We start from the raw sequence: 25462 nt of genomic DNA, 5'->3' as shown, positions 1-25462 counted from the left end.
GTTTGATTTGAGACATACTATCTGTGGAGAATTTGCGTACTAGTTAGTACGTACACTAAACTGATGCATACTAACTTCTAGCATACTAAGAGTGGTATGCGATTTGAGACACAGCAATACTATCTGTGTAGAATTTGCGTACTAGTTAGTACGTACACTAAACTGATGCATACTAACTTCTAGCATACTAAGAGTGGTATGCGATTTGAGACACAGCAATACTATCTGTGTAGAATTTGCGTACTAGTTAGTACGTACACTAAACTGATGCATACTAACTTCTAGTATACTAAGAGTAGTATGCGATTTGAGACACAGCAATACTATGTGTGGAGAATTTGCGTACTAGTTAGTACGTACACTAAACTGATGCATACTAACTTCTAGTATGCTAAGAGTAGTATGCGATTTGAGACACAGCAATACTATGTGTGGAGAATTTGCGTACTAGTTAGTACGTACACTAAACTGATGCATACTAACTTCTAGTATGCTAAGAGTAGTATGCGATTTGAGACACAGCAATACTATCTGTGGAGAATTTGCGTACTAGTTAGTACGTACACTAAACTGATGCATACTAACTTCTAGTATACTAAAAGTAGTATGCGATTTGAGACACAGCAATACTATCTGTGGAGAATTTGCGTACTAGTTAGTACGTACACTAAACTGATGCATACTAACTTCTAGTATACTAAGAGTAGTATGCGATTCGAGACACAGCACAACAGATTTGTGTCACATTTGTTTCGTGTCATATTTGTTTGTTAATTAAAAAAAAATGTTAGGTACAAATACAATCATATCATCTTTTATTTTTAGTCAAATAAATGCTGTTTTTGTCGTTTGTAGAATCTCAACGTTGGATAAAGAAATGCCTGCAGTGAAGAAGTGTGAAGAACCGATTTACGTCAACTTTGGTGTAAAGTATCCACTTCGATCGAGTTTAAAAGATAATAATAACAACAATTTACTCGCTTTTCTTTCCAGATCGAGGCGAGTCACGTGACACACAGGGCGGAAGTCGCAGAAAACATTTACGCAAATGTGAATTATGTTTAATCCAGATACAATGTTTAATCATATTACATTTTTAATTACATTTAATTACAAGTTTGAAAAACATGTTGCTTTAATAACTGTTTAAGCGGAAGTTGTGATCATTGTGGTTTAATTGATCAACTTCTGAGAGAAGTGGCTTCTGCGGATGTTTTCTTCTGCTTTTAGTTGTTTTCTAGAGTCATCTTTATTTTGGATTTCAAAACAATATTATCTAACGAACCCTCTCTATTGGATCGTTTCGCCCCCTATCGTTCATTTCTTGGAACTACACTCAACCGCCTTAATCTGTATTCCTTCTATATTTATATTAAAAAAGCATTTGTTTCCTTTATTTAAAAGTGCACTTTTATACATTGAATAAATTGAGTTTCTGCTATATACAACAAATACTAAATAAACGTTATTCTGTTTCATTTATGATGAGTTTTATTTCCAATATTCAATTTGTGAATTTATTGATCGATTAATATCAAACAAAAGAGTTTGTGGTAATTAAACGTTTTTTGAATCAAATAATAATAATAATAAAACATTTTCGTTGCCTTCTTTTGTAGATCCATCGCCACTACATTCCTTCAAGATGTATTTCTTTACTTAAATAAAGTTACATTTCCTTGATTATATGATTATAATTTAAGGATTATAATTTCAAATGTAATCCGTGGCGCGACGTTTGCTGCCCTCTATTGATCATCCCCTGCAACTACACCTGTTCATACTATGATACACTAGTTTGAGATGAAATGAAAAATGACGTGAATCATTAATTTATGATGATAAAAAGTACTTATTCGTTACAGTGTGTGGTTAACTTGAGGTTTCAATTCCTCTCATCCGTGTCAGCATATTTCTCTTCCTGTTGACTAGATGGGAAAAAAAAGGGAGTAAAGTTTCAGTTCAACAATCCTTCGATTAAAGTTCGAGTTTCTATTTCCAGGAAATTCAACAAATAAAAACTTCAATTTTTATTGAAGCTTCAACAGTGACTTGAAAACGTGTTTTTGTTTGACACAAGATTTTAAGACACATTAGTGGATTTGATGCATAAAAAGCGGCATTAAAACAAAAATAAAATCATCAAAACTTTTATTAAACAATCGAAATAAAGGCTGTCAATCAAACAAAGGTCACGTCGTGTTGGACTCGACTCGTCACGATCCTCGTGGATCGTCTACACGTTGGCGTATATTCCATCATCTTCATCATCAGGTCTCGTCTGAACAGAACCAGAGTTTTGAGAAGATCCGACACAGATGATCAGAACCCGGTGATACCTGCTCCGTGTTCCCGTAGACGTGTTCGCTGCAGGCCCTCGGCTCGCAGGCGTCCTCGCCTTTGCTGCTGCTGCAAGAACGAGGGGATGGTTTTGAGCGTGACACACACACACACACACACACACACACACACACACACACAGACACACACCTTGTTGAAGAACAGGCGGGGTCAAAGGTCGCCGGCTTCTGTGCCAGCAGGTCACTCAGCCGAGAGGGAGGCGTGTTCGCAGATCTCCTGAGACTGGAACAGAAAAGACACGAGTCGAACACAAACTGGACATTTTTTAAACTCTTTTCTTTTTAAATGTCAATCGTAGGTTCAGAGGAGTTTGTTAAAGTTTGACGTAGTATTTTTTAAAACAAATTAATGGGCAAATTTACTATTTTACGTAGTAGTTTTTTTAAAAGAAATTAATGGGCAAATTTAATATTTTATTATTATTTATTATTTATTATTTATTATTTATTATTTATTATTTATTAAAGAATCCAAACCGAACAACCATAGAATTATTTTGGGGGAAAAAATATTTAAATCTGGAAAAAACTAAAACATTTGGAATCTGAAAAACTGAAACTAAGGATTTAATTGAGAAAAAAAAGCTGAAAACCTGTTTTTAAATGAAAGAATAAATACATTTCTTGTGAAAAAACTTAATTTGAAATAAACACAGCTTTTTAATTAAAGTTGAATTAAGTTGAGGTTGAGAAATAACACATTAAAATGTAAAAAAAAAAAAAAGAAAGAAAAAAGTTAGGATCTGAAAAACAAAAAGGAATATAATAAAAACCGTTGGAATCTGAAAAAAATAAAATATCAGAAAAAAGAACCAAGCAATTAAATGTAAAAAAAGAACAAAGAAACGAACATGAGAAAAAACAAGACATTGATATTCAAAACAAAAAAGTTAGGATCTGAAAAAAGGAGAAACACATTAAAATGTGGGGAAAAAAAGGTAGAATCTAAAAAAAACAAAAGAAATATGAGAAAAAAGTAAATAATTGAAAACTGAAAACAAAGATACGTTAAATAAATAAAAACAACTCACCAACTCCTCAGCAACACTGTGAAGACGACAACGAAGATGGCGGCGGCTGCGATGAAGCAGATGATGAACGTCGTCTTCATCTTTCCTGACGGTGAAAAGTTCATCAACCCTCACTCGTTGAAACTCACTCGCGTCTTCTTACTGTTCTCCAGCGGCCGCAGGTCCAGGGCGCTCCGACCCATCGCGTTCTCGGCCTGACAGGAAACGGAAACGGCCGATCCCAGAACCGTGTCCAGGGTCGCCATGGTGATGTCCCCGTGTCTCTGGACCACGCTGGGGACGCGTTCTCCGGACACGAGGAGGTGGACGGAGCTGGGCGGGCTGGACTCCACCACGCAGGTGCACGTCACCTTGCCTTGGTGGACGAAGCACGAGGACACGGGTTTGACGACCGGAGGATCTGTGGAAAAAAAAAACAAAACAACCTTTTTGACCTTTTCGTTTTATCTCGTCTCTTCGCTCTTCGCCTACACGACACGTTGAGCTTCACGCTGCTGGAGTCCCGGCTCCCGAGGAAGTTGAAGGCCCTACAGAAGAAGGCCCCGGCGTGACGGGAGGTGTTGGGCATCGTGAAGTTGCTGCCGCTGGACAGGAAGTGTCCGGCGCGGTCGTACCAGTGGAAGACGTCGGCCGGAGGGTTGGAGTCGCAGCTGCAGGTCATCGTCGCCGACTCTCCTTCCCTCACGCTCGACGGATGTTCCACCAACACCTTCACCGGAGCGTCTGGAAAACCAAAGATCTATGGTAACCCTTGAAACCTTGTTAATGATATTATTATATATATTATATCTGCAGCAGCTGGACAAACAGAAGGAGAGAAAAAAAAGAGGATTTGTGTTCTATTTCTGCTCTCAGTTCCTCATCCTGAGTCTTTATTGGAGGCAGAAGCTTTTGATTCCAGACCGTGACTCGACGTGACTCACTCGGTCGCCTGAGCATGAACGTTACAAGAACAATGCAGTATATTTAGCTTCAGCATCGACAGATCATGATAATAACAATATAACAAAAATTATAATAATGATAAAAACACACTAAAAAAATTTGATTTTCTTTTTTTTAAAGATGTTTTTATTGTTAAAGATTTGTCTTTTTAACATACTTTGCGTTAGAGAAACAATTTTTTTAATGTTTTTATTTATTACTCTTGTTGAATTATGGGTATTTAAAAAAAAACACTGATGCCAAAAGATATATTAAACATATAAACTTATACAATAACATTCATTATTTTTACAAATACAATAATAATATATTAAATTATAATAATGATACATTTTAAATGTTAAATGGCCGTATACAGTCATTATATAATGCAATTGTTTAAATATTATTTCAATATATTGTATAATTGATCATTTTTAGAAGATTTTTTTTTTTTTTAAAGTTTTTTTAGTTTTTATAATCACAAAATTTGTGTTCAAAGAAATGTTTAATAGAGAAACGATTATGATTTAACTTATTCTACTTGTTGAATTATGGGTATTTATTTTAAAACCATAAAAGACTTGACATGAGCTGGAGATCAAATTAGATCAAAATACGTTAATAGATGACATATACGTATATTTTTGACCTACATTTAACCTGAAGGAGTCTGGAAGCGTGCTGCTGCTGCCCTCCTCTGTACGTCACGGTGCACTGCAGCTGCTTCTTGTGCTCGGCGTGGGTGGGGTGAAAGGTCAACGTGGACGCTAATGTCCACTGACCGTTGTCCAGCTGGTGAGGGTACGAGCGCTGAAGTCCCGGGAGGCTCCAGTTGAAGACCGGCGGGAAGGAGGGACACGAGTGCGACACGGAACAGGAAGCCGCCATCGTTCTGTTGTCCACGTCTTCCAGGGTGAAGCTGATCGGGGTCAGTTGACCTTGAAGACATGTTTCATGAGATTAGACAGCGTTGTGTTCAGTTGCTTTCCTTGTGTGCGTCAGCAGTAGGATTACAGTGCGACTCTAGTGAAGCATCAGGAGGGCCGGAGACGGATCATCGTAGAACCCCAGACACTCTATCAGACACTATTCTAGAGAACCTTTACTTAACCAGGAAGAATCCCGTTGAGATTCAGAAGCTCTTCCACAAGTAGCAAACAGTGTCATCTGCATAACGTTACATTTGTGTCTGTTTTGACAAAAGATATTGATATGACTAGTAAATAAAATAGGACCCGATATGTACACTTGGGGGACACCATTTCGAGAGAAAAAGCGTGAAGGTTTAGGGTTCTGGGGTCCCTAAACCTTCCAGCACCAATGAGGCAAAAAGTAAAGTTACGCGAATAAAAAACCCCAATTCACTGCAACTCTTAATCTGTTGGAGACCTGGACTTGTTTTCTCTGAGATAGTCCCACAAAGTGTTTTTTTCAACACAAAGTTACTAGTTTGAAGGAAAACATTTTGAGCGGGGCCCAAGAAGAGCATCTAGACATTAGTCTTGAACGTTGACTCAACTAATGCTTTGGGACCAGTGACTGTGTTGTGTTTGGTTTCTCACTGTTCATCACATTCAAGTGTTCTATCCAGGTTTTTGACCATTTGAAACTCCCTAAGAAACTGGGTCAGGTCAATAAGGACATCCAGGGGCAGCGTGTCAGAGGCTACTCTGCGTTTGAGCCGTTTTGTTCTGAGAAGCATCGTTTCCCTAAAACATGTTTCTGAAGAAATGAAACCAAACGTTCAGCTGTGAATTCAATATCAAGTTGGGCAAGTTGGATATTTTTAGGGAATTATACTTAGCCAGTTGTTTTTTCAGATACCAGTAGTAGAAGTGATAGAGAAGTAAATACTGTTTCAACCTTGATATGTCCAGCTCATTGGGGAGATGATCCATGTCCATTAAAGACACAAGTACACAACATCAGTTGCCTTCATAAGGGTCAAAACTTCCACTTCCAACCCAAATGCTCCCTACTTGCATCTGTACCATTTGGCTAAACATTTGACTTTAAAGGGAACCTTATGTGAAAACCCAACTCTCCTGACTTATGACTTAATAAAGTTCTCTTCCGTCTGAAATCTCGCCAAATGAGATGACGGTTTAAATTAAACATTCTGACATCACTCTGGTGCAGGTTTCCTCCCCTAGAAGCACCTAAATCAGTTAAGAACCTACATGTTAATCGTGAAACAAAATAAATATTAATGTAAACATGGTGAGAGTTACTTCTGCCTTTAGGTGTTTTTCTAATGTGTACTTTAAGCAGCAAACCTTATTTTTATTATTCATTTTTAATTTACAAAACGGGAGTTTTAGGGGTGAGTTTGAAATGTATGTAAGTCCTTGAATGCAACTCGTGTTTTTGTGACCAATCAGAGTAGAGTGGGCGTGGTTGCTCGAGACTTCTTCTCCAGCCAAAATGGCGCATTTTAAGTGGGCGGGGCTTAAGCGTATTTTCTAATGTAAATATCTTTATTAAATGAGAGTTTTGTGCAAAAAGAAACTGATTTGAGTATAATAGAGGTCCTAGAACATTTTAAGACACACTTAAATCAGCACAGTAGAAGCAAAAGCAACATTTTCACTTACTTATCATTTTAATGGTGACCTTGTAATTACTGTAGGAGAAACTGTTGTAGTTTCCCATTTCAATACGAAAGTAAAAGGGTCCCTGGTCACTCCATCTGAGGGGATCGATTTTCAGCGAGCAATTCTTCTGGCCGAGGTCGCCTGACAGTTCCGTCCGATCGCGGTACTCCACATGGGTTTTGGAGCGAACAGAGTGGAAGATTGTGTGACTGGTATCATTGGTCCAAATCCCAGTGAATTTCTGGATGGTGGTCGGTGGATCTGGGAAGTTGTAAGTGCAGGGGATGACCACGCAAGATCCAGGCAGACCCGTCACTGTAGATGGTGTCTTTATTGTCCAAGAAGACGCTTCAGTTCCAAAAACTAAAATCACAAAAGATTGATTTAAGTCTGGCGTTAAAACCTTTTCTTTAATGACCTCTGACGACTAGGTCCTTAGCCGGAAATTCCCCAACAATTCCATAAGATATATCCGCTCTTTAGGGTCATTGGTTTTAGGTACAGTTTAACCTTAGCACCCCGTAACATAGAGCAGACGAAAACTCGGTCAAATAAAGGCATTTCAAACTGACTGCTTTACCTGTACTTGCTAGCTTAGCTAGTAGATAACAAGCTAGCGTGTAATGTACCAACCCGTTTCTCTTTGTACTCTTTGTACGTTCCAAGATTTTCAAGATCAGAATCTAATTTCGGTAGATTTTCATTCCGACAACAAACATTCTAACATCAAATTGAAGACATTGGCAGCCATCTTGACTTGTTTACTAACCTGTAGAGAGGATTGACACATGAACCAGAAGCCAAGGTGATGCCTTCATTTTTATTTCTACTGATCTGAAAAAACAACAACAGTTAAACGAAAAATGTCGGTGCTTCAGTCGATCAATTGACATTCAAGCGAAAACATTTTCCAACGCTCCTCCTCATTGGCTCCACCTACTCCCGCTTAATATAGTCCTGTGCTGTGTCTCAAATCCCACACTTCTAAGTGCACTGCAGTACACTGTAAGACAGTGCACTAACTTGCACAGTGTGCAAATATGACAATGTAGTACTGTCTCAAAAACTGCTACACACTTACAGGAAATGACTCGACAGCTTCTTCTTCTACTACTTTTTAACACTGATTGAAACCAGTCATTGAAACACTATCACTGACACTTTTAAACAATTGAAACAAGTTATTAAGTTGTGTTTCATTGTGTTATTATTGTTGTTTTGTGGTAAAATAAGTGTTTTCTCGAGACATTTAAGTCGGTATCTGCTCCGAAGACGCGTCTTAGTGACGTAGCTTCAGTTTGGCTTCACCTACGTCACTAAGATGGAGGACGTTAAGGTTGGAAAGTGTTCATCGATCCACACTCAATTTTCTGGACGTTCATTGCTCCAATAAGTGCTCATTACTGTGCTCATATTAAGTGTAAGTGCAGAAGTGTGTGATTTGGGAAACAGTCGTAAGCTGTGTCTGAATTCACACACTGCACTGTGCACAGGTTAGTATGCATCAGGATAGTGTACGTACTAACTAGTAACTAATCCTCCACAGATAGTTTGTCTCAAATCAAACTCTGCTGCTACACACTAACAGGAAATTATGTGACAGCTTCTTCTTCTACTACTATTTAAGGATGATTTCAACCAGCTATAGGAACACTATCGCCACCTGCTGTATATATATATATATATGATGTAACTTCCATTTACAACATCAGCGTCACTATGGAGTCGTTTAGTGTATAAAGTGTCAATCGATCCATACTCAGTTTTGTGGGTGTTTTAGTAACAATTTAGTGTGTATGGAGCACTACATTTCACATACTAAGAATTGAGATGCACTTATGCACTAAAAATACTAAGTTTAAGTACACAAGTATGCGATTTGAGACACAGCTCTAGACATGATTTGAAGATGTAAAGAAAATGCATGAAAAATACATCACACCTTAACATTGATGGTCCCGTAAAGTTTTACTAGTAAACTAAGCAAACTTAACTGAAATAAATCGTCAAAATCGAAGAGGATTTTGAATACAATCCTGTTTAAAATAAATAAATAAAGCACCTTTCAGACTGTAATAATTAACAGAGAAATATAATAATGTATTTCTGTGCGACCTGGTATCAAATCCGCTACTGGTCCCTGGACCGGTTCTAGAGGAAGACGCCTACTATCTTAGAGTAACTATCGACATGTTAAAAGGAAGGCAGAGTGTAGGAAGCATGAAAATGAAAACATACAGTTTCTACTTTGGACAAGTGCTCTTGCCGTTAAAATGACTCGCTAAAACAACGGTCACATCTCAAACTCTTCATTCGACTCCTGATGCTGCTCGTCGTCTTCTCTGGTGTTTAGGAAGATTGTTCGAAGCTGAAACACACTTCTAAGATCCGCTGTGGAGTTTGCTGCCGACCTACGACGTCCCCGACAATCTACCGCTTCTTTGATAGAGGCAGTCGTACAGAGCGTTTAAAACTGGAGTGAAACGATGACACTATTTAGCAAACTTGAATCTTTTTAAAAACATCTTAACGTCTGAGAAGAAGCAACAATGTTGAGTTCATTCACTTCAATTCCTTTTAATTCCAGAAGATTCCTTTTTATTGAGAAACACATAAGTAGTTCAAAAGGTAAGTCACGTGAAGCCATGAAGCTCAATAGTCCCATTGAAAAAAAACTTTCTTGACAGATATGTCAAATAAATACAAATAAACACAAATGTTTGTACCTGGTAGAGGAAGCTTCTTTGGACAAAGATTCCTCAGCGGTGAAGTAAGATCCAATACTTGCTCGGGAAGCGTCTTTTGCGTCCGCGTCGTGAAAAGGGAACTGTGAAGTGTTTCCTTCCAAGAGTCAATCATATGTGTTGGTGTGAAAATAGCTTTCATTTCCTGTTGTTTCACACTTTGAGCTCGAGAAGCGATTCGTGTTCAAAAGTGTGAATTTCCCGTGTCAGAGGTGTCGATCGAGTTCATGGATCGGCAACAAAGTTGGCGTTCAGTTTCCCCCCGGGGTCCGAGGAGAACTCGTCTTGATCCTGGAGCGTGAGGTCGACGTAGCGGACGTTCCGATACACGCCGAGCTTCTTCACGCACGAGGTTCTTCTGGCCTTGATCCTCCACAGGTCCTCCTCGCGTTGCGCGATGCTGTCTCTGAGAGTCACCGTGTCGTCCGTCTTTCGCCCCCACGCCATTTTCCTGGGAGTTGAGGTGACGAAGCAGGTGGAGGCAGAGTTTCCCATGACGACGATGAAAACCTGTGGACGACACACAGTTAAAGCTGAACGTTAGGATTAAAGGTTGTGATTTAAAAATAAAATAATCCTGATATTTGAGCGGAAAACTTAAATAAAGTCACGAGAGAGGAATGAATCAGAATCAGAATCCCTTTATTATCCCGCGAGGGGAAATTATTTTTAACAAACAGCAAGAGCAATATACCAGAAGAAAAATAAAAACACCCAGAAATAAATATTAAAAAGAAAAGAAAGAATCTAAATAGAATAGAAAATAAATCTGCACTATATGATATACACATATTTACAAAAATAGCAAGAAAGGTGCAAGAATGTGTCGGAAAAACGTAAAAGGAAAGAAAGTTTGCAACTAAGACACGGAATTAAATTGTTACCCAGTAGTTGTGTTGATCGAAGGTGAATGAGGTCATAATAAAGATGAGAATGATCTCAAAAAGTAGGTGTTAGCTTAGGCTAAGTAGCAATGGATACGTTTGAAAATATTGCCCGTGGCTCCCCCAAGTGTCAGAGCAGTGTAACTGCAGTGACCTGTTTGATCCGTTGCTTCACTGCCACGAAAACTATTTGAAACTTGTTTAAAAAATAAGATAAAAGCCACAGTAGCTTATAAATGTTCATTTGAACGCATTGGTGCTTTAATGCAACTATAGACGGATTTAGCTACATGCAAAAAAAACGACAAAAAGGTTTGAAACAAAATATTAATTTCAGAAAGGGTTAAAAAGAACGTATAAATAAGTGAGTAAAATTATAAAAAGGCAATTCAAGAAAATCTGTTATGAGGTTATTTATAGAAAAACAATCTTAAAATAAACTCTTATGTGTCTTGTGAACGTGCTGCAAAATAATTAAAAAAATAAAATAAAAAGAGAGTCACTCACCAGATCCTGAGAAAAGTTGCCCTTCTGTGCTCCTGCTTCAACTTTAATGATTGAAAAAACTCCTCGTTTCCCATTTTAATAGCAGGAGAAGAGAGGATGAGATTAAACCCAAACTTTAGAGAGAAAACCTGCCGATGATTGGACCGTCAATCATCTGTTTATGTAAATCAATGAGACGATCAATCACTCACAGAGACCAAGAGAATGTATTGTTACTGTGATTCAATTGACACAACTGTTAATAATTAGAGCGACACAACACAGTTGTGCTCAAACCTTTTGTGTGTTCGCTGTGGTTTTCCTGTCGCGGCCCTCGGAAGCCACCGACAAACCTGCAGCGACAAAGCTTGACGTTCTCACTCAATCCTGTGAGACTCTCTCGTCTCCTCGCAGTGACAAACTCACGTTTCTTAAAAAGAAAAAGACACTTAAAAACAATACAAAGTATATTATCATAAAATATATTTCTAAATACCTGAATGGGTCTGGGATTTGAGGTCAAAGGTTAACTTTTTTTTTATTTTTTTATGGTAAACAATGTTCTAAATATTTAAAAAAAATAATGCTGCTCTTAATGTATTTGTGTTAATTGTTTACGCAGTGACGCCTAAATAATGCATATAATTACCTTTAATTGTGTATTTATTAAATATTAATGGTGTCTGAAAGAATAAACCTAAATACTAAGATACATTTTTTCATCAAACTATGATATTCAAAAGCACTGCATCGATTTTTCCCATTTAAACATGTTTTTTTTCTTCTTTAAAATATGAAAAATGATCATAATTCGTTTATGGTTCATATTGGAGAATTTTATTAAAGAGTGTGTACATTTACAGCCTCTAGATGGCAGCAGTCATTACGCCTTCCGCAGTTAAAGGATACAATGAGTCCAGCAGCTTTTAAAGCTGATGTTTGGACATATTTTGGTTTGAAAACAAATGAAAGTATCATGTGGTCTGTAAAAAAACTACAACACCAGAGTCAAGTACTGGACAATACTACACATATATCCTTGTTACTACACTATCACAACACCAGAGTCAATTACTGGACAATACTACACATATACTTGTTACTACACTATCACAACACCAGAGTCAATTACTGGACAATACTACACATATACTTGTTACTACACTATCACAACACCAGAGTCAATTACTGGACAATACTACACATATATACTTGTTACTACACTATCACAACACCAGAGTCAAGTACTGGACAATACTACACACATATACTTGTTACTACACTATCACAACACCAGAGTCAAGTACTGGACAATACTACACATATATCCTTGTTACTACACTATCACAACACCAGAGTCAATTACTGGACAATACTACACATATATACTTGTTACTACACTATCACAACACCAGAGTCAATTACTGGACAATACTACACACATATACTTGTTACTACACTATCACAACACCAGAGTCAAGTACTGGACAATACTACACATATACTTGTTACTACACTATCACAACACCAGAGTCAAGTACTGGACAATACTACACATATACTTGTTACTACACTATCACTTTTGAGTCTCAACCCACGAGTGAAAACTTCTCCATCATTGATGAACGTTGATCAGAAAATAATATGAGTGTGAACGTGACACGACAATGTTGTGTTGATGAAAAAAAAAATTGTCTTTTTTACATGCTCTCTCATCTCTTGAAAAAATACTCACACAAAGTTACAAAAAAATATAATGACAACAATTGTACACAATTTAAATGTATTTTTTTTTAATTTCAAAGCATTTTGCTGCTGGAAAAAGCTCGGAGTATCGCGCAGACAGCAGTTGTTTCCAGCTTGAGTTCGGCTTCATGGGCGAAGACGAGCAAGATGCAGGCGGGAGGCCCGTCAGAGGAACGCAGTGGTCAGCACCGGGGCCAGCAGGAGCAGAAGACTCATGCTCGTGCTCGTGGCGCCGTTGCACAAGTCACCCTGACAGCAGTGAGTGTAGCGCTTTTTAACCAGAGGAGACGCAGGAACCGAGTCACAGAGCTGCTTGGAGGTGCAGCCCTTTGAGAATACACGACCGCGCGAGTATGACAAACATGATTCGGTGCCGCAGTGATCCTCGTCGTCTTTGCATAGCACAATGCTATCGCAGGTGACACTACTATCACATCGATAGCATCGTTTACCGTTGAGTTTCCCTTTAATACCTAGAACAACAAATGAAAATACCATCATGAGTATAATTAACACGACAGAGCGATTCACATCCATAAGTCTACAATAAAACAAACAGTAACATTTAGTTGATGTAAAAAAAATGTATTCAACGACTACTAGAAGAAGTCATTCACTGGTCGTTTTTTCTTTAATTTCAGCGTTTAACGGAGCCTGCAGCGCCCTCTGTTGCCTGTTAAAAGCATTGTTCTTTATACGTTCCTTCAGCTGCCACATTGAAATATAATCCAGCAAATAGAAGGAAGGAAAGAAACCTAAAAATGAATAGAGAAAAAGTAGGGTACGACTTATAATAAATATACAATAAATAAAATATAAAATGTGTTACTAGGCAGTTTTTTCCGAACATCCCTTTAATTTACTTTTAAATTATTTTGAGTACTCGTAAAATGAAAGTAATTTAATACAAATGCTTTTAGCTATTACAGAAAATTTCCACATAATCCTACTTTGACCTCCCAAGGGCCAAGCAAATACACTCAAAGGGGCAGAGTTCAAGAAAATGTTTTTTTTTTGAATGATGAGTTCAAAGTCAACACGATTTATAAATGCATTTTGGTTTTCAAATGTCAAATGTCCAATTCTCATTGCAGGGACAAGAGTTAATCGAATTGAGGCGAGGAGTCCATTGGACACTGTGGACAGGTGAGGGTCGGGGCTGAGAAATCAAAATAAATCAAAGAGGTCAAGCTATCAACACTTTCACTGAACACAGAAGTTCTGAAGTCAAAACAAGAACAAGACTTGCCTGGTGAGAGGAGCCCGACCACGAAGATCAGCACAAGAAGATGCATGTTGAGATGAGACGGCAAGACACTGAACCAGAGCTCAGACGCAGTTATAAGCATAGTCGTGGGTGTGGCTGGGGTCTTTTTCTGCTTCCTACTTTGAATCATTTCAGGAAGTTTAAAAAAATGTAATTTTTACCAGTGGCGGGCCGTCAGGGCCAGCAAGACCTTCTCTTCTGGCCTAAACATAATCAGAAAATAAATGTATTTATATAAAAATAAAAAAGAAAGTTTAATTTTTCATGTATTGAATTATTCCTCGTAGTCTTTTCTCTTTATTTCAAAGCTTTTCCTCCTGTTCATGTTAGAGCTTCACACCACACAGACTGTAGTCGGAGTGATATTTTGATATCATTTATTGATGTTCATTTGATGATAAACGTCTTATTGACCTATAACAGTTCACGCTCAGATCCCTGTGGTGTATAAAGATCCTTAAAGTAGTAATTGAGAGGTGGATTCATTCAAACGTGCACCACTGAAGGCCTATGTGTGAAATGCATGACCCGCCACTAAATTTTACTGTATGTAAAGACATATTTACTGTATGTACACAGTTAAAATACATATTATAAAAGGTCAAGACAACTTAGAATCAAACACAGCAGCAACAAGAAAGTTAAGAAAAAGCACAAATAAAAATCTCTTAAGGAGAGGAAGATCGTACCAAAGCTTAGGAGCAACAGTCTGGAAGGATTTCTCTCCTCTGGTCCGGAAGCGTGTTCAGGAACCATCAGTAGATTCTGATCCACAGACCTCAGAGCCCGAGCTGGGGTGTAAGGCTGGATCAGATCACTGATGGAAGGTCTGACCATGAATAGATCTGAAAGTAAGAACCAGAATTTTAAACTTGATCCTGAAAGAAACTGGAAGCCAGTGAAGAGTTTTAAGGATCCGAGAAATGTGAGTTCTTCTACTAGAGCGGCTCAGAATTCTCGCTGCAGAGTTCTGTATCAACTGCAGGCGAGACACATCCTTCTTGTTTAAACATGAAAACAAACTGTTGCAATAGTCCAGGCGAGAAGAAACAAACGCATGGATTATAAGCTCCAGATCATGTTGTGAAAATTTTTTCCTAACTTTAGAGATTTTTCTCAGTTAAAGGAAACAGTTTCTGGTCAGTTTTCTTCAGTGATGAACAAGAGACATGTCTTTATCAAATACAACACCCAGGTTTCTCAGGCTCAGTTTGACAGACTGACCTAAGTCACCCAAGTACTGACTCAACCCTGGAACCTTATCATCAGGAGCAATCACCAGAGTTTCAGTTCCAGATTTAGCTGCAAAGTGTTTTCACTCATTGTTTGATTTCTAGTAAAACGGTCAAAACAGGAGTCCGATCCGGCCGCTCCAACATGCCGTCACTTCCGGTTCTTATTCTTCGCTTTGTGGAGAGAAATGGTCAATGCAGATTGTCACGGGTCGTCTATCGCCGCTTCAAGTCAAACAAAATACAAGCTTTATACGGCGACTTTACAGGTCAATAGCCCCGGGAGAAAAGGTCGCGAGCTGTTGAAACATCGCGATATTTATGGCAAATTTACCGTTCGGGAGGTCGTCTTTTCCGGGGCAAATGTTTCTTTCAAGTTGCCTGTATCTTGATCACCCGCAGAGCAAACTTCTTAATTTGCCCTCTTGCAATCTATGATTCAAATGTCCTCGGGTGGGGGCCTCCGTCTTCCAGCCCCCCCCCCCGGTAGGGCCCGCTTCGTTCTTAGATCCACGACCCTAGATGTGAAAAGGCAGGCAAACAGACGTTTTTTAAGCTTGAAACAGAAGTAGAGATTTATACCTTATATTTTGATTATCTTTTAGCATTAATTTATTGATGGTCCCGTAAAGTTTTACTAGTAAACTAAGCAAACTTGACTGAAACAAATCATCAAAATCGAACAGGATTTTGAATACAATCCTGTTTAAAAAAATAAATAAAGCACCTTTCAGACTGTAATAATTTACAGAGAAATATAATAATGTATTTCTGTGCGACCTGGTATCAAATCCGCTACTGGTCCCTGGACCGGTTCTAGAGGAAGACGCCTACTATCTTAGAGTAACTATCGACATGTTAAAAGGAAGGCAGAGTGTAGGAAGCATGAAAATGAAAACATACAGTTTCTACTTTGGACAAGTGCTCTTGCCGTTAAAATAATTCGCTAAAATAACGGTGACATCTCAAACTCTTCATTCGACTCCTGATGCTGCTCGTCGTCTTCTCTGGTGTTTAGGAAGATTGTTCGAAGCTGAAACACACTTCTAAGATCCGCTGTGGAGTTTGCTGCCGACCTACGACGTCCCCGACAATCTACCGCTTCTTTGATAGAGGCAGTCGTACAGAGCGTTTAAAACTGGAGTGAAACGATGACACTATTTAGCAAACTTGAATCTTTTTAAAAACATCTTAACGTCTGAGAAGAAGCAACAATGTTGAGTTCATTCACTTCAATTCCTTTTAATTCCAGAAGATTCCTTTTTATTGAGAAACACATAAGTAGTTCAAAAGGTAAGTCACGTGAAGCCATGAAGCTCAATAGTCCCATTGAAAAAAAACTTTCTTGACAGATATGTCAAATAAATACAAATAAACACAAATGTTTGTACCTGGTAGAGGAAGCTTCTTTGGACAAAGATTCCTCAGCGGTGAAGTAAGATCCAATACTTGCTCGGGAAGCGTCTTTTGCGTCCGCGTCGTGAAAAGGGAACTGTGAAGTGTTTCCTTCCAAGAGTCAATCATATGTGTTGGTGTGAAAATAGCTTTCATTTCCTGTTGTTTCACACTTTGAGCTCGAGAAGCGATTTGTGTTCAAAAGTGTGTATTTCCCATGTCAGAGGTGTCGATCGAGTTCATGGATCGGCAACAAAGTTGGCGTTCAGTTTCCCCCCGGAGTCCGAGGAGAACTCGTCTTGATCCTGGAGCGTGAGGTCAACGTAGCGGACGTTCCGATACACGCTGAGCTTCTTCACGCACGAGGTTCTTCTGGCCTTGATCCTCCACAGGTCCTCCTCGCGTTGCGCGATGCTGTCTCTGAGAGTCACCGTGTCGTCCGTCTTTCGCCCCCACGCCATTTTCCTGGGAGTTGAGGTGACGAAGCCGGTGGAGGCAGAGTTTCCCATGACGACGATGAAAACCTGTGGACGACACACAGTTAAAGCTGAACGTTAGGATTAAAGGTTGTGATTTAAAAATAAAATAATCCTGATATTTGAGCGGAAAACTTAAATAAAGTCAAGGGAGAGGAATGTGTCGGAAAAACGTAAAAGGAAAGAAAGTTTGCAACTAAGACACGGAATTAAAATGTTACCCAGTAGTTGTGTTGATCGAAGGAGAATCAGGTCATAATAAAGGTGAGAATGATCTCAAAAAGTAGGTGTTAGCTTAGGCTAAGTAGCAATGGATACGTTTGAAAATATTGCCCAAGTGTCAGAGCAGTGTTACTGCGCTTGATGGATCTACTGACTCCTTAAGGAACATCCGACGTTTATATTTGTTCAGGCTTTTCCTTGATTTTCTGGAACTCCTGTTGTGTTATCAGTTTTATCTTGACCTTTAAAGTATATACTTTATTGAATATTGTTTTGATTGTTTAAGCGCTTTGTGACCCTGGTCTGGAAAAGCGCTATATAAATAAGAATTACTTACTTACTGCACTGAACTGTTTGATCCGCTGCTTCACTGCCACGAAAACAATTTGAAACTTGTTTAAAAAATAAGATAAAAGCCACAGTAGCTTATAAATGTTCATTTGAACGCATTGGTGCTTTAATGCAACTATAGACGGATTTAGCTACATGCAAAAAAAACGACAAAAAGGTTTGAAACAAAATATTAATTTCAGAAAGGGTTAAAAAGAACTTATAAATAAGTGAGTAAAATTATAAAAAGGCAATTCATGAAAATCTGTTATGAGGTTATTTATAGAAAAACAATCTTAAAAGAAACGCTTATGTGTCTTGTGAACGTGCTGCAAAATAATTAAAAAAATAAAATAAAAAGAGAGTCACTCACCAGATCCTGAGAAAAGTTGCCCTTCTGTGCTCCTGCTTCAACTTTAATGATTGAAAAAACTCCTCGTTTCCCATTTTAATAGCAGGAGAAGAGAGGATGAGATTAAACCCAAACTTTAGAGAGAAAACCTGCCGATGATTGGACCGTCAATCATCCGTTTATGTAAATCAATGAGACGATCAATCACTCACAGAGACCAAGAGAATGTATTGTTACTGTGATTCAATTGACACAACTGTTAATAATTAGAGCGACACAACACAGTTGTGCTCAAACCTTTTGTGTGTTCGCTGTGGTTTTCCTGTCGCGGCCCTCGGAAGCCACCGACAAACCTGCAGCGACAAAGCTTGACGTTCTCACTCAATCCTGTGAGACTCTCTCGTCTCCTCGCAGTGACAAACTCACGTTTCTTAAAAAGAAAAAGACACTTAAAAACAATACAAAGTATATTATCATAAAATATATTTCTAAATACCTGAATGGGTCTGGGATTTGAGGTCAAAGGTTAACTTTATTTTTATTTTTTTTATGGTAAACAATATTCTAAATATTTAAAAAAAATAATGCTGCTCTTAATGTATTTGTGTTTATTGTTTACGCAGTGACGCCTAAATAATGCATATAATTACCTTTAATTGTGTATATATTATATATTAATGGTGTCTGAAAGAATAAACCTAAATACTAAGATACATTTTTTCATCAAACTATGATATTCAAAAGCACTGCATCGATTTTTCCCATTTAAACATGTTTTTTTTCTTCTTTAAAATATGAAAAATGATCATAATTCGTTTATGGTTCATATTGGAGAATTTTATTAAAGAGTGTGTACATTTACAGCCTCTAGATGGCAGCAGTCATTACGCCTCGCAGTTAAAGGATACAATGAGTCCAGCAGCTTTTAAAGCTGATGTTTGGACATATTTTGGTTTGAAAACAAATGAAAGTATCATGTGGTCTGTAAAAACTACAACACCAGAGTCAAGTACTGGACAATACTACACATATATACTTGTTACTACACTATCACAACACCAGAGTCAAGTACTGGACAATACTACACATATATACTTGTTACTACACTATCACAACACCAGAGTCAAGTACTGGACAATACTACACATATATACTTGTTACTACACTATCACAACACCAGAGTCAAGTACTGGACAATACTACACATGTATACTTGTTACTACATTATCACATCACAAGAGTCAAGTACTGGACAATACTACACATATATACTTGTTACTACACTATCACAACACCAGAGTCAATTACTGGACAATACTACACATATACTTGTTACTACACTATCACAACACCAGAGTCAATTACTGGACAATACTACACATATACTTGTTACTACACTATCACAACACCAGAGTCAATTACTGGACAATACTACACATATATACTTGTTACTACACTATCACAACACCAGAGTCAAGTACTGGACAATACTACACACATATACTTGTTACTACACTATCACAACACCAGAGTCAAGTACTGGACAATACTACACATATATCCTTGTTACTACACTATCACAACACCAGAGTCAATTACTGGACAATACTACACATATATACTTGTTACTACACTATCACAACACCAGAGTCAATTACTGGACAATACTACACACATATACTTGTTACTACACTATCACAACACCAGAGTCAAGTACTGGACAATACTACACATATACTTGTTACTACACTATCACAACACCAGAGTCAAGTACTGGACAATACTACACATATACTTGTTACTACACTATCACTTTTGAGTCTCAACCCACGAGTGAAAACTTCTCCATCATTGATGAACGTTGATCAGAAAATAATATGAGTGTGAACGTGACACGACAATGTTGTGTTGATGAAAAAAAAATTGTCTTTTTTACATGCTCTCTCATCTCTTGAAAAAATACTCACACAAAGTTACAAAAAAATATAATGACAACAATTGTACACAATTTAAATGTATTTTTTTTTTATTTCAAAGCATTTTGCTGCTGGAAAAAGCTCGGAGTATCGCGCAGACAGCAGTTGTTTCCAGCTTGAGTTCGGCTTCATGGGCGAAGACGAGCAAGATGCAGGCGGGAGGCCCGTCAGAGGAACGCAGTGGTCAGCACCGGGGCCAGCAGGAGCAGAAGACTCATGCTCGTGCTCGTGGCGCCGTTGCACAAGTCACCCTGACAGCAGTGAATTTTACCAAGAGGAGACGCAGGAACGAAGTCACACCTCTGCTTGGAGATGCAGCCCTTTGGGACCAAGCCTAACACTCTTGCTGCGGTGCCGCAGTGATCCTCGTCGTCTTCGCATTGCATAATGCTATCGCAGGTGACACTTATATCACATCGATAGCATCGTTTACCGTTGAGTTTCCCTTTAATACCTAGAACAACAAATGAAAATACCGTCATGAGTATAATTAACACGACAGAGCGATTCACATCCAAAAGTCTACAATAAAACAAACAGTAACATTTAGTTGATGTAAAAAAAATGTATTCAACGACTACTAGAAGTTTTTTCTTTAATTTCAGCGTTTAACGGAGCCTGCATCTCCCTCTGTTGCCTGTTAAAAGCATTGTTCTTTATACGTTCCTTCAGCTGCCACATTGAAATATAATCCAGCAAATAGAAGGAAGGAAAGAAACCTAAAAATGAATAAAGAAAAAGTAGGGTACGACTTATAATAAATATACAATAAATAAAATATAAAATGTGTTACTAGGCAGTTTTTTCCGAACATCCCTTTAATTTACTTTTAAATTATTTTGAGTACTCGTAAAAAAAAGAAAAAACATGTTACAGTGTGGGTATATGTTGGACTGATGAAAGTGATTTAATAAAAATGCTTTTAGCTATTACAGAAAATTTCCACATAATCCTACTTTGACCTCCCGAGGGCCAAGCAAATACACTCAAAGGGGCAGAGTTCAAGAAAATGTTTTTTTTTTTAATGATGAGTTCAAAGTCAACACGATTTATAAATGCATTTTGGTTTTCAAATGTCAAATGTCCAATTCTCATTGCAGGGACAAGAGTTAATCGAATTGAGGCGAGGAGTCCATTGGACACTGTGGACAGGTGAGGGTCGGGGCTGAGAAATCAAAATAAATCAAAGAGGTCAACCTATGACAAGCTATCAACACTTTCACTGAACACAGAAGTTCTGAAGTCAAAACAAGAACAAGACTTGCCTGGTGAGAGGAGCCCGACCACGAAGATCAGCACAAGAAGACGCATGTTGAGATGAGACGGCAAGACACTGAACCAGAGCTCAGACGCAGTTATAAGCATAGTCGTGGGTGTGGTGGGGTCTTTTTCTGCTTCCTACTTTGAATCATTTCAGGAAGTTTAAAAAAAATGTAATTTTACCAGTGGCGGGCCGTCAGGGCCAGCAAGACCTTCTCTTCTGGCCTAAACATAATCAGAAAATAAATGTATTTATATGAAAATAAAAAAGAAAGTTTAATTTTTCATGTATTCAATTATTCCTCGTAGTCTTTTCTCTTTATTTCAAAGCTTTTCCTCCTGTTCATGTTAGAGCTTCACACCACACAGACTGTAGTCGGAGTGATATTTTGATATCATTTATTGATGTTCATTTGATGATAAACGTCTTATTGACCTATAACAGTTCACGCTCAGATCCCTGTGGTGTATAAAGATCCTTAAAATAGTAATTGAGAGGTGGATTCATTCAAACGTGCACCACTGAAGGCCTATGTGTGAAATGCATGACCCGCCACTAAATTTTACTGTATGTAAAGACATATTTACTGTATGTACACAGTTAAAATACATATTATAAAAGGTCAAGACAACTTAGAATCAAACACAGCAGCAACAAGAAAGTTAAGAAAAAGCACAAATAAAAATCTCTTAAGGAGAGGAAGATCGTACCAAAGCTTAGGAGCAACAGCCTGGAAGGATTTCTCTCCTCTGGTCCGGAAGCGTGTTCAGGAACCATCAGTAGATTCTGATCCACAGACCTCAGAGCCCGAGCTGGGGTGTAAGGCTGGATCAGATCACTGATGGAAGGTCTGACCATGAATAGATCTGAAAGTAAGAACCAGAATTTTAAACTTGATCCTGAAAGAAACTGGAAGCCAGTGAAGAGTTTTAAGGATCCGAGAAATGTGAGTTCTTCTACTAGAGCGGCTCAGAATTCTCGCTGCAGAGTTCTGTATCAACTGCAGGCGAGACACATCCTTCTTGTTTAAACATGAAAACAAACTGTTGCAATAGTCCAGGCGAGAAGAAACAAACGCATGGATTATAAGATCCAGATCATGTTGTGAAAATTTTTTCCTAACTTTAGAGATTTTTCTCAGTTAAAGGAAACAGTTTCTGGTCAGTTTTCTGCAGTGTTGAACAAGAGACATGTCTTTATCAAATACAACACCCAGGTTTCTCAGGCTCAGTTTGACAGACTGACCTAAGTCACCCAAGTACTGACTCAACCCTGGAACCTTATCATCAGGAGCAATCACCAGAGTTTCAGTTCCAGATTTAGCTGCAAAGTGTTTTCACTCATTGTTTGATTTCTAGTAAAACGGTCAAAACAGGAGTCCGATCCGGCCGCTCCAACATGCCGTCACTTCCGGTTCTTATTCTTCGCTTTGTGGAGAGAAATGGTCAATGCAGATTGTCACGGGTCGTCTATCGCCGCTTCAAGTCAAACAAAATACAAGCTTTATACGGCGACTTTACAGGTCAATAGCCCCGGGAGAAAAGGTCGCGAGCTGTTGAAACATCGCGATATTTATGGCAAATTTACCGTTCGGGAGGTCGTCTTTTCCGGGGCAAATGTTTCTTTCAAGTTGCCTGTATCTTGATCACCCGCAGAGCAAACTTCTTAATTTGCCCTCTTGCAATCTATGATTCAAATGTCCTCGGGTGGGGGCCTCCGTCTTCCAGCCCCCCCCCCCCGGTAGGGCCCGCTTCGTTCTTAGATCCACGACCCTAGATGTGAAAAGGCAGGCAAACAGACGTTTTTTAAGCTTGAAACAGAAGTAGAGATTTATACCTTATATTTTGATTATCTTTTAGCATTAATTTATTGATGGTCCCGTAAAGTTTTACTAGTAAACTAAGCAAACTTGACTGAAACAAATCATCAAAATCGAACAGGATTTTGAATACAATCCTGTTTAAAAAAATAAATAAAGCACCTTTCAGACTGTAATAATTTACAGAGAAATATAATAATGTATTTCTGTGCGACCTGGTATCAAATCCGCTACTGGTCCCTGGACCGGTTCTAGAGGAAGACGCCTACTATCTTAGAGTAACTATCGACATGTTAAAAGGAAGGCAGAGTGTAGGAAGCATGAAAATGAAAACATACAGTTTCTACTTTGGACAAGTGCTCTTGCCGTTAAAATGACTCGCTAAAACAACGGTCACATCTCAAACTCTTCATTCGACTCCTGATGCTGCTCGTCGTCTTCTCTGGTGTTTAGGAAGATTGTTCGAAGCTGAAACACACTTCTAAGATCCGCTGTGGAGTTTGCTGCCGACCTACGACGTCCCCGACAATCTACCGCTTCTTTGATAGAGGCAGTCGTACAGAGCGTTTAAAACTGGAGTGAAACGATGACACTATTTAGCAAACTTGAATCTTTTTAAAAACATCTTAACGTCTGAGAAGAAGCAACAATGTCGAGTTCATTCACTTCAATTCATTTTAATTCCAGAAGATTCCTTTTTATTGAGAAACACATAAGTAGTTCAAAAGGTAAGTCACGTGAAGCCATGAAGCTCAATAGTCCCATTGAAAAAAAACTTTCTTGACAGATATGTCAAATAAATACAAATAAACACAAATGTTTGTACCTGGTAGAGGAAGCTTCTTTGGACAAAGATTCCTCAGCGGTGAAGTAAGATCCAATACTTGCTCGGGAAGCGTCTTTTGCGTCCGCGTCGTGAAAAGGGAACTGTGAAGTGTTTCCTTCCAAGAGTCAATCATATGTGTTGCTGTGAAAATAGCTTTCATTTCCTGTTGTTTCACACTTTGAGCTCGAGAAGCGATTCGTGTTCAAAAGTGTGTATTTCCCGTGTCAGAGGTGTCGATCGAGTTCATGGATCGGCAACAAAGTTGGCGTTCAGTTTCCCCCCGGAGTCCGAGGAGAACTCGTCTTGATCCTGGAGCGTGAGGTCGACGTAGCGGACGTTCCGATACACGCCGAGCTTCTTCACGCACGAGGTTCTTCTGGCCTTGATCCTCCACAGGTCCTCCTCGCGTTGCGCGATGCTGTCTCTGAGAGTCACCGTGTCGTCCGTCTTTCGCCCCCACGCCATTTTCCTGGGAGTTGAGGTGACGAAGCCGGTGGAGGCAGAGTTTCCCATGACGACGATGAAAACCTGTGGACGACACACAGTTAAAGCTGAACGTTAGGATTAAAGGTTGTGATTTAAAAATAAAATAATCCTGATATTTGAGCGGAAAACTTAAATAAAGTCAAGGGAGAGGAATGTGTCGGAAAAACGTAAAAGGAAAGAAAGTTTGCAACTAAGACACGGAATTAAAATGTTACCCAGTAGTTGTGTTGATCGAAGGTGAATCAGGTCATAATAAAGGTGAGAATGATCTCAAAAAGTAGGTGTTAGCTTAGGCTAAGTAGCAATGGATACGTTTGAAAATATTGCCCAAGTGTCAGAGCAGTGTTACTGCGCTTGATGGATCTACTGACTCCTTAAGGAACATCCGACGTTTATATTTGTTCAGGCTTTTCCTTGATTTTCTGGAACTCCTATTGTGTTCTCAGTTTTATCTTGACCTTTAAAGTATATACTTTATTGAATATTGTTTTGATTGTTTAAGCGCTTTGTGACCCTGGTCTGGAAAAGCGCTATATAAATAAGAATTACTTACTTTTCACTCACAGAGACCAAGAGAATGTATTGTTACTGTGATTCAATTGACAAAACTGTTAATAATTAGAGCGACACAACACAGTTGTGCTCAAACCTTTTGTGTGTTCGCTGTGGTTTTCCTGTCGCGGCCCTCGGAAGCCACCGACAAACCTGCAGCGACAAAGCTTGACGTTCTCACTCAATCCTGTGAGACTCTCTCGTCTCCTCGCAGTGACAAACTCACGTTTCTTAAAAAGAAAAAGACACTTAAAAACAATACAAAGTATATTATCATAAAATATATTTCTAAATACCTGAATGGGTCTGGGATTTGAGGTCAAAGGTTAACTTTATTTTTATTTTTTTTATGGTAAACAATATTCTAAATATTTAAAAAAAATAATGCTGCTCTTAATGTATTTGTGTTAATTGTTTACGCAGTGACGCCTAAATAATGCATATAATTACCTTTAATTGTGTATATATTAAATATTAATGGTGTCTGAAAGAATAA

At 38.5% G+C, this 25462-nt stretch overlaps 1 protein-coding gene and 2 long non-coding RNA genes across 6 annotated transcripts; 1 reads left to right on the top strand and 2 right to left on the bottom strand.

The window, feature by feature from the left end:
- Positions 1 to 855: 855 nt before the first annotated feature.
- On the top strand, positions 856 to 1480 carry LOC148062964 (uncharacterized). Its single transcript, XR_015713638.1, has 2 exons — positions 856 to 925; positions 994 to 1480. It is a non-coding gene; the product is annotated as an uncharacterized LOC148062964 (long non-coding RNA).
- A 602-nt stretch (positions 1481 to 2082) lies between these two features.
- On the bottom strand, positions 2083 to 9776 carry LOC148062963 (sialic acid-binding Ig-like lectin 14). Of its 2 annotated transcripts, XM_087812981.1 has the most exons (11): positions 9639 to 9776; positions 7682 to 7746; positions 6913 to 7275; positions 4972 to 5256; positions 4006 to 4114; positions 3863 to 3918; positions 3534 to 3791; positions 3392 to 3476; positions 2491 to 2583; positions 2340 to 2409; positions 2083 to 2281 (listed from the first exon to the last, which is right to left on the bottom strand). In XM_087812981.1, exons 2-11 carry the CDS (start codon positions 7728 to 7730, stop codon positions 2237 to 2239), a joined length of 1413 nt encoding a protein of 470 aa, XP_087669107.1. In that variant the 5' UTR covers positions 7731 to 7746; positions 9639 to 9776; the 3' UTR covers positions 2083 to 2236. The 2 variants fall into 2 exon arrangements, with proteins under 2 accessions (XP_087669107.1, XP_087669106.1); XM_087812980.1 differs by having other exon boundaries at positions 2084 to 2281; positions 3863 to 4114; positions 9639 to 9775.
- A 3329-nt stretch (positions 9777 to 13105) lies between these two features.
- On the bottom strand, positions 13106 to 16759 carry LOC148062962 (uncharacterized). Of its 3 annotated transcripts, none has more exons than XR_015713625.1 (5): positions 16663 to 16759; positions 15606 to 15789; positions 14729 to 14884; positions 14022 to 14242; positions 13106 to 13245 (listed from the first exon to the last, which is right to left on the bottom strand). It is a non-coding gene; the product is annotated as an uncharacterized LOC148062962 (long non-coding RNA). The 3 variants fall into 3 exon arrangements; XR_015713626.1 differs by having other exon boundaries at positions 14022 to 14155; XR_015713624.1 differs by having other exon boundaries at positions 14022 to 14884.
- Positions 16760 to 25462: the final 8703 nt, after the last annotated feature.

Source organism: Callionymus lyra, chromosome 17 (genome assembly GCF_982586985.1).
Source record: "Callionymus lyra chromosome 17, fCalLyr1.hap1.1, whole genome shotgun sequence".
Classification (NCBI taxonomy): Eukaryota; Metazoa; Chordata; class Actinopteri; order Syngnathiformes; family Callionymidae; genus Callionymus; species Callionymus lyra.
The sequence above is the reverse complement of the archived record's forward strand: the minus strand, read 5'-3'. Positions and strand labels throughout refer to the sequence as shown.

What these genes read in the sequence shown, in the direction of transcription:
- LOC148062963 (XM_087812980.1), bottom strand. Translation starts at nt 7,730, where the DNA reads ATGAAGGCATCACCTTGGCTTCTGGTTCATGTGTCAATCCTCTCTACA. An exon ending in CAGACTCCTTCAGGTTAAAT is followed by an intron (nt 4,115 to 4,971) that starts GTAGGTCAAAAA and finishes TTGGTTTTCCAG; the next exon opens with ACGCTCCGGTGAAGGTGTTG. An exon ending in CCCGCCTGTTCTTCAACAAG is followed by an intron (nt 2,410 to 2,490) that starts GTGTGTGTCTGT and finishes TCGTTCTTGCAG; the next exon opens with CAGCAGCAAAGGCGAGGACG.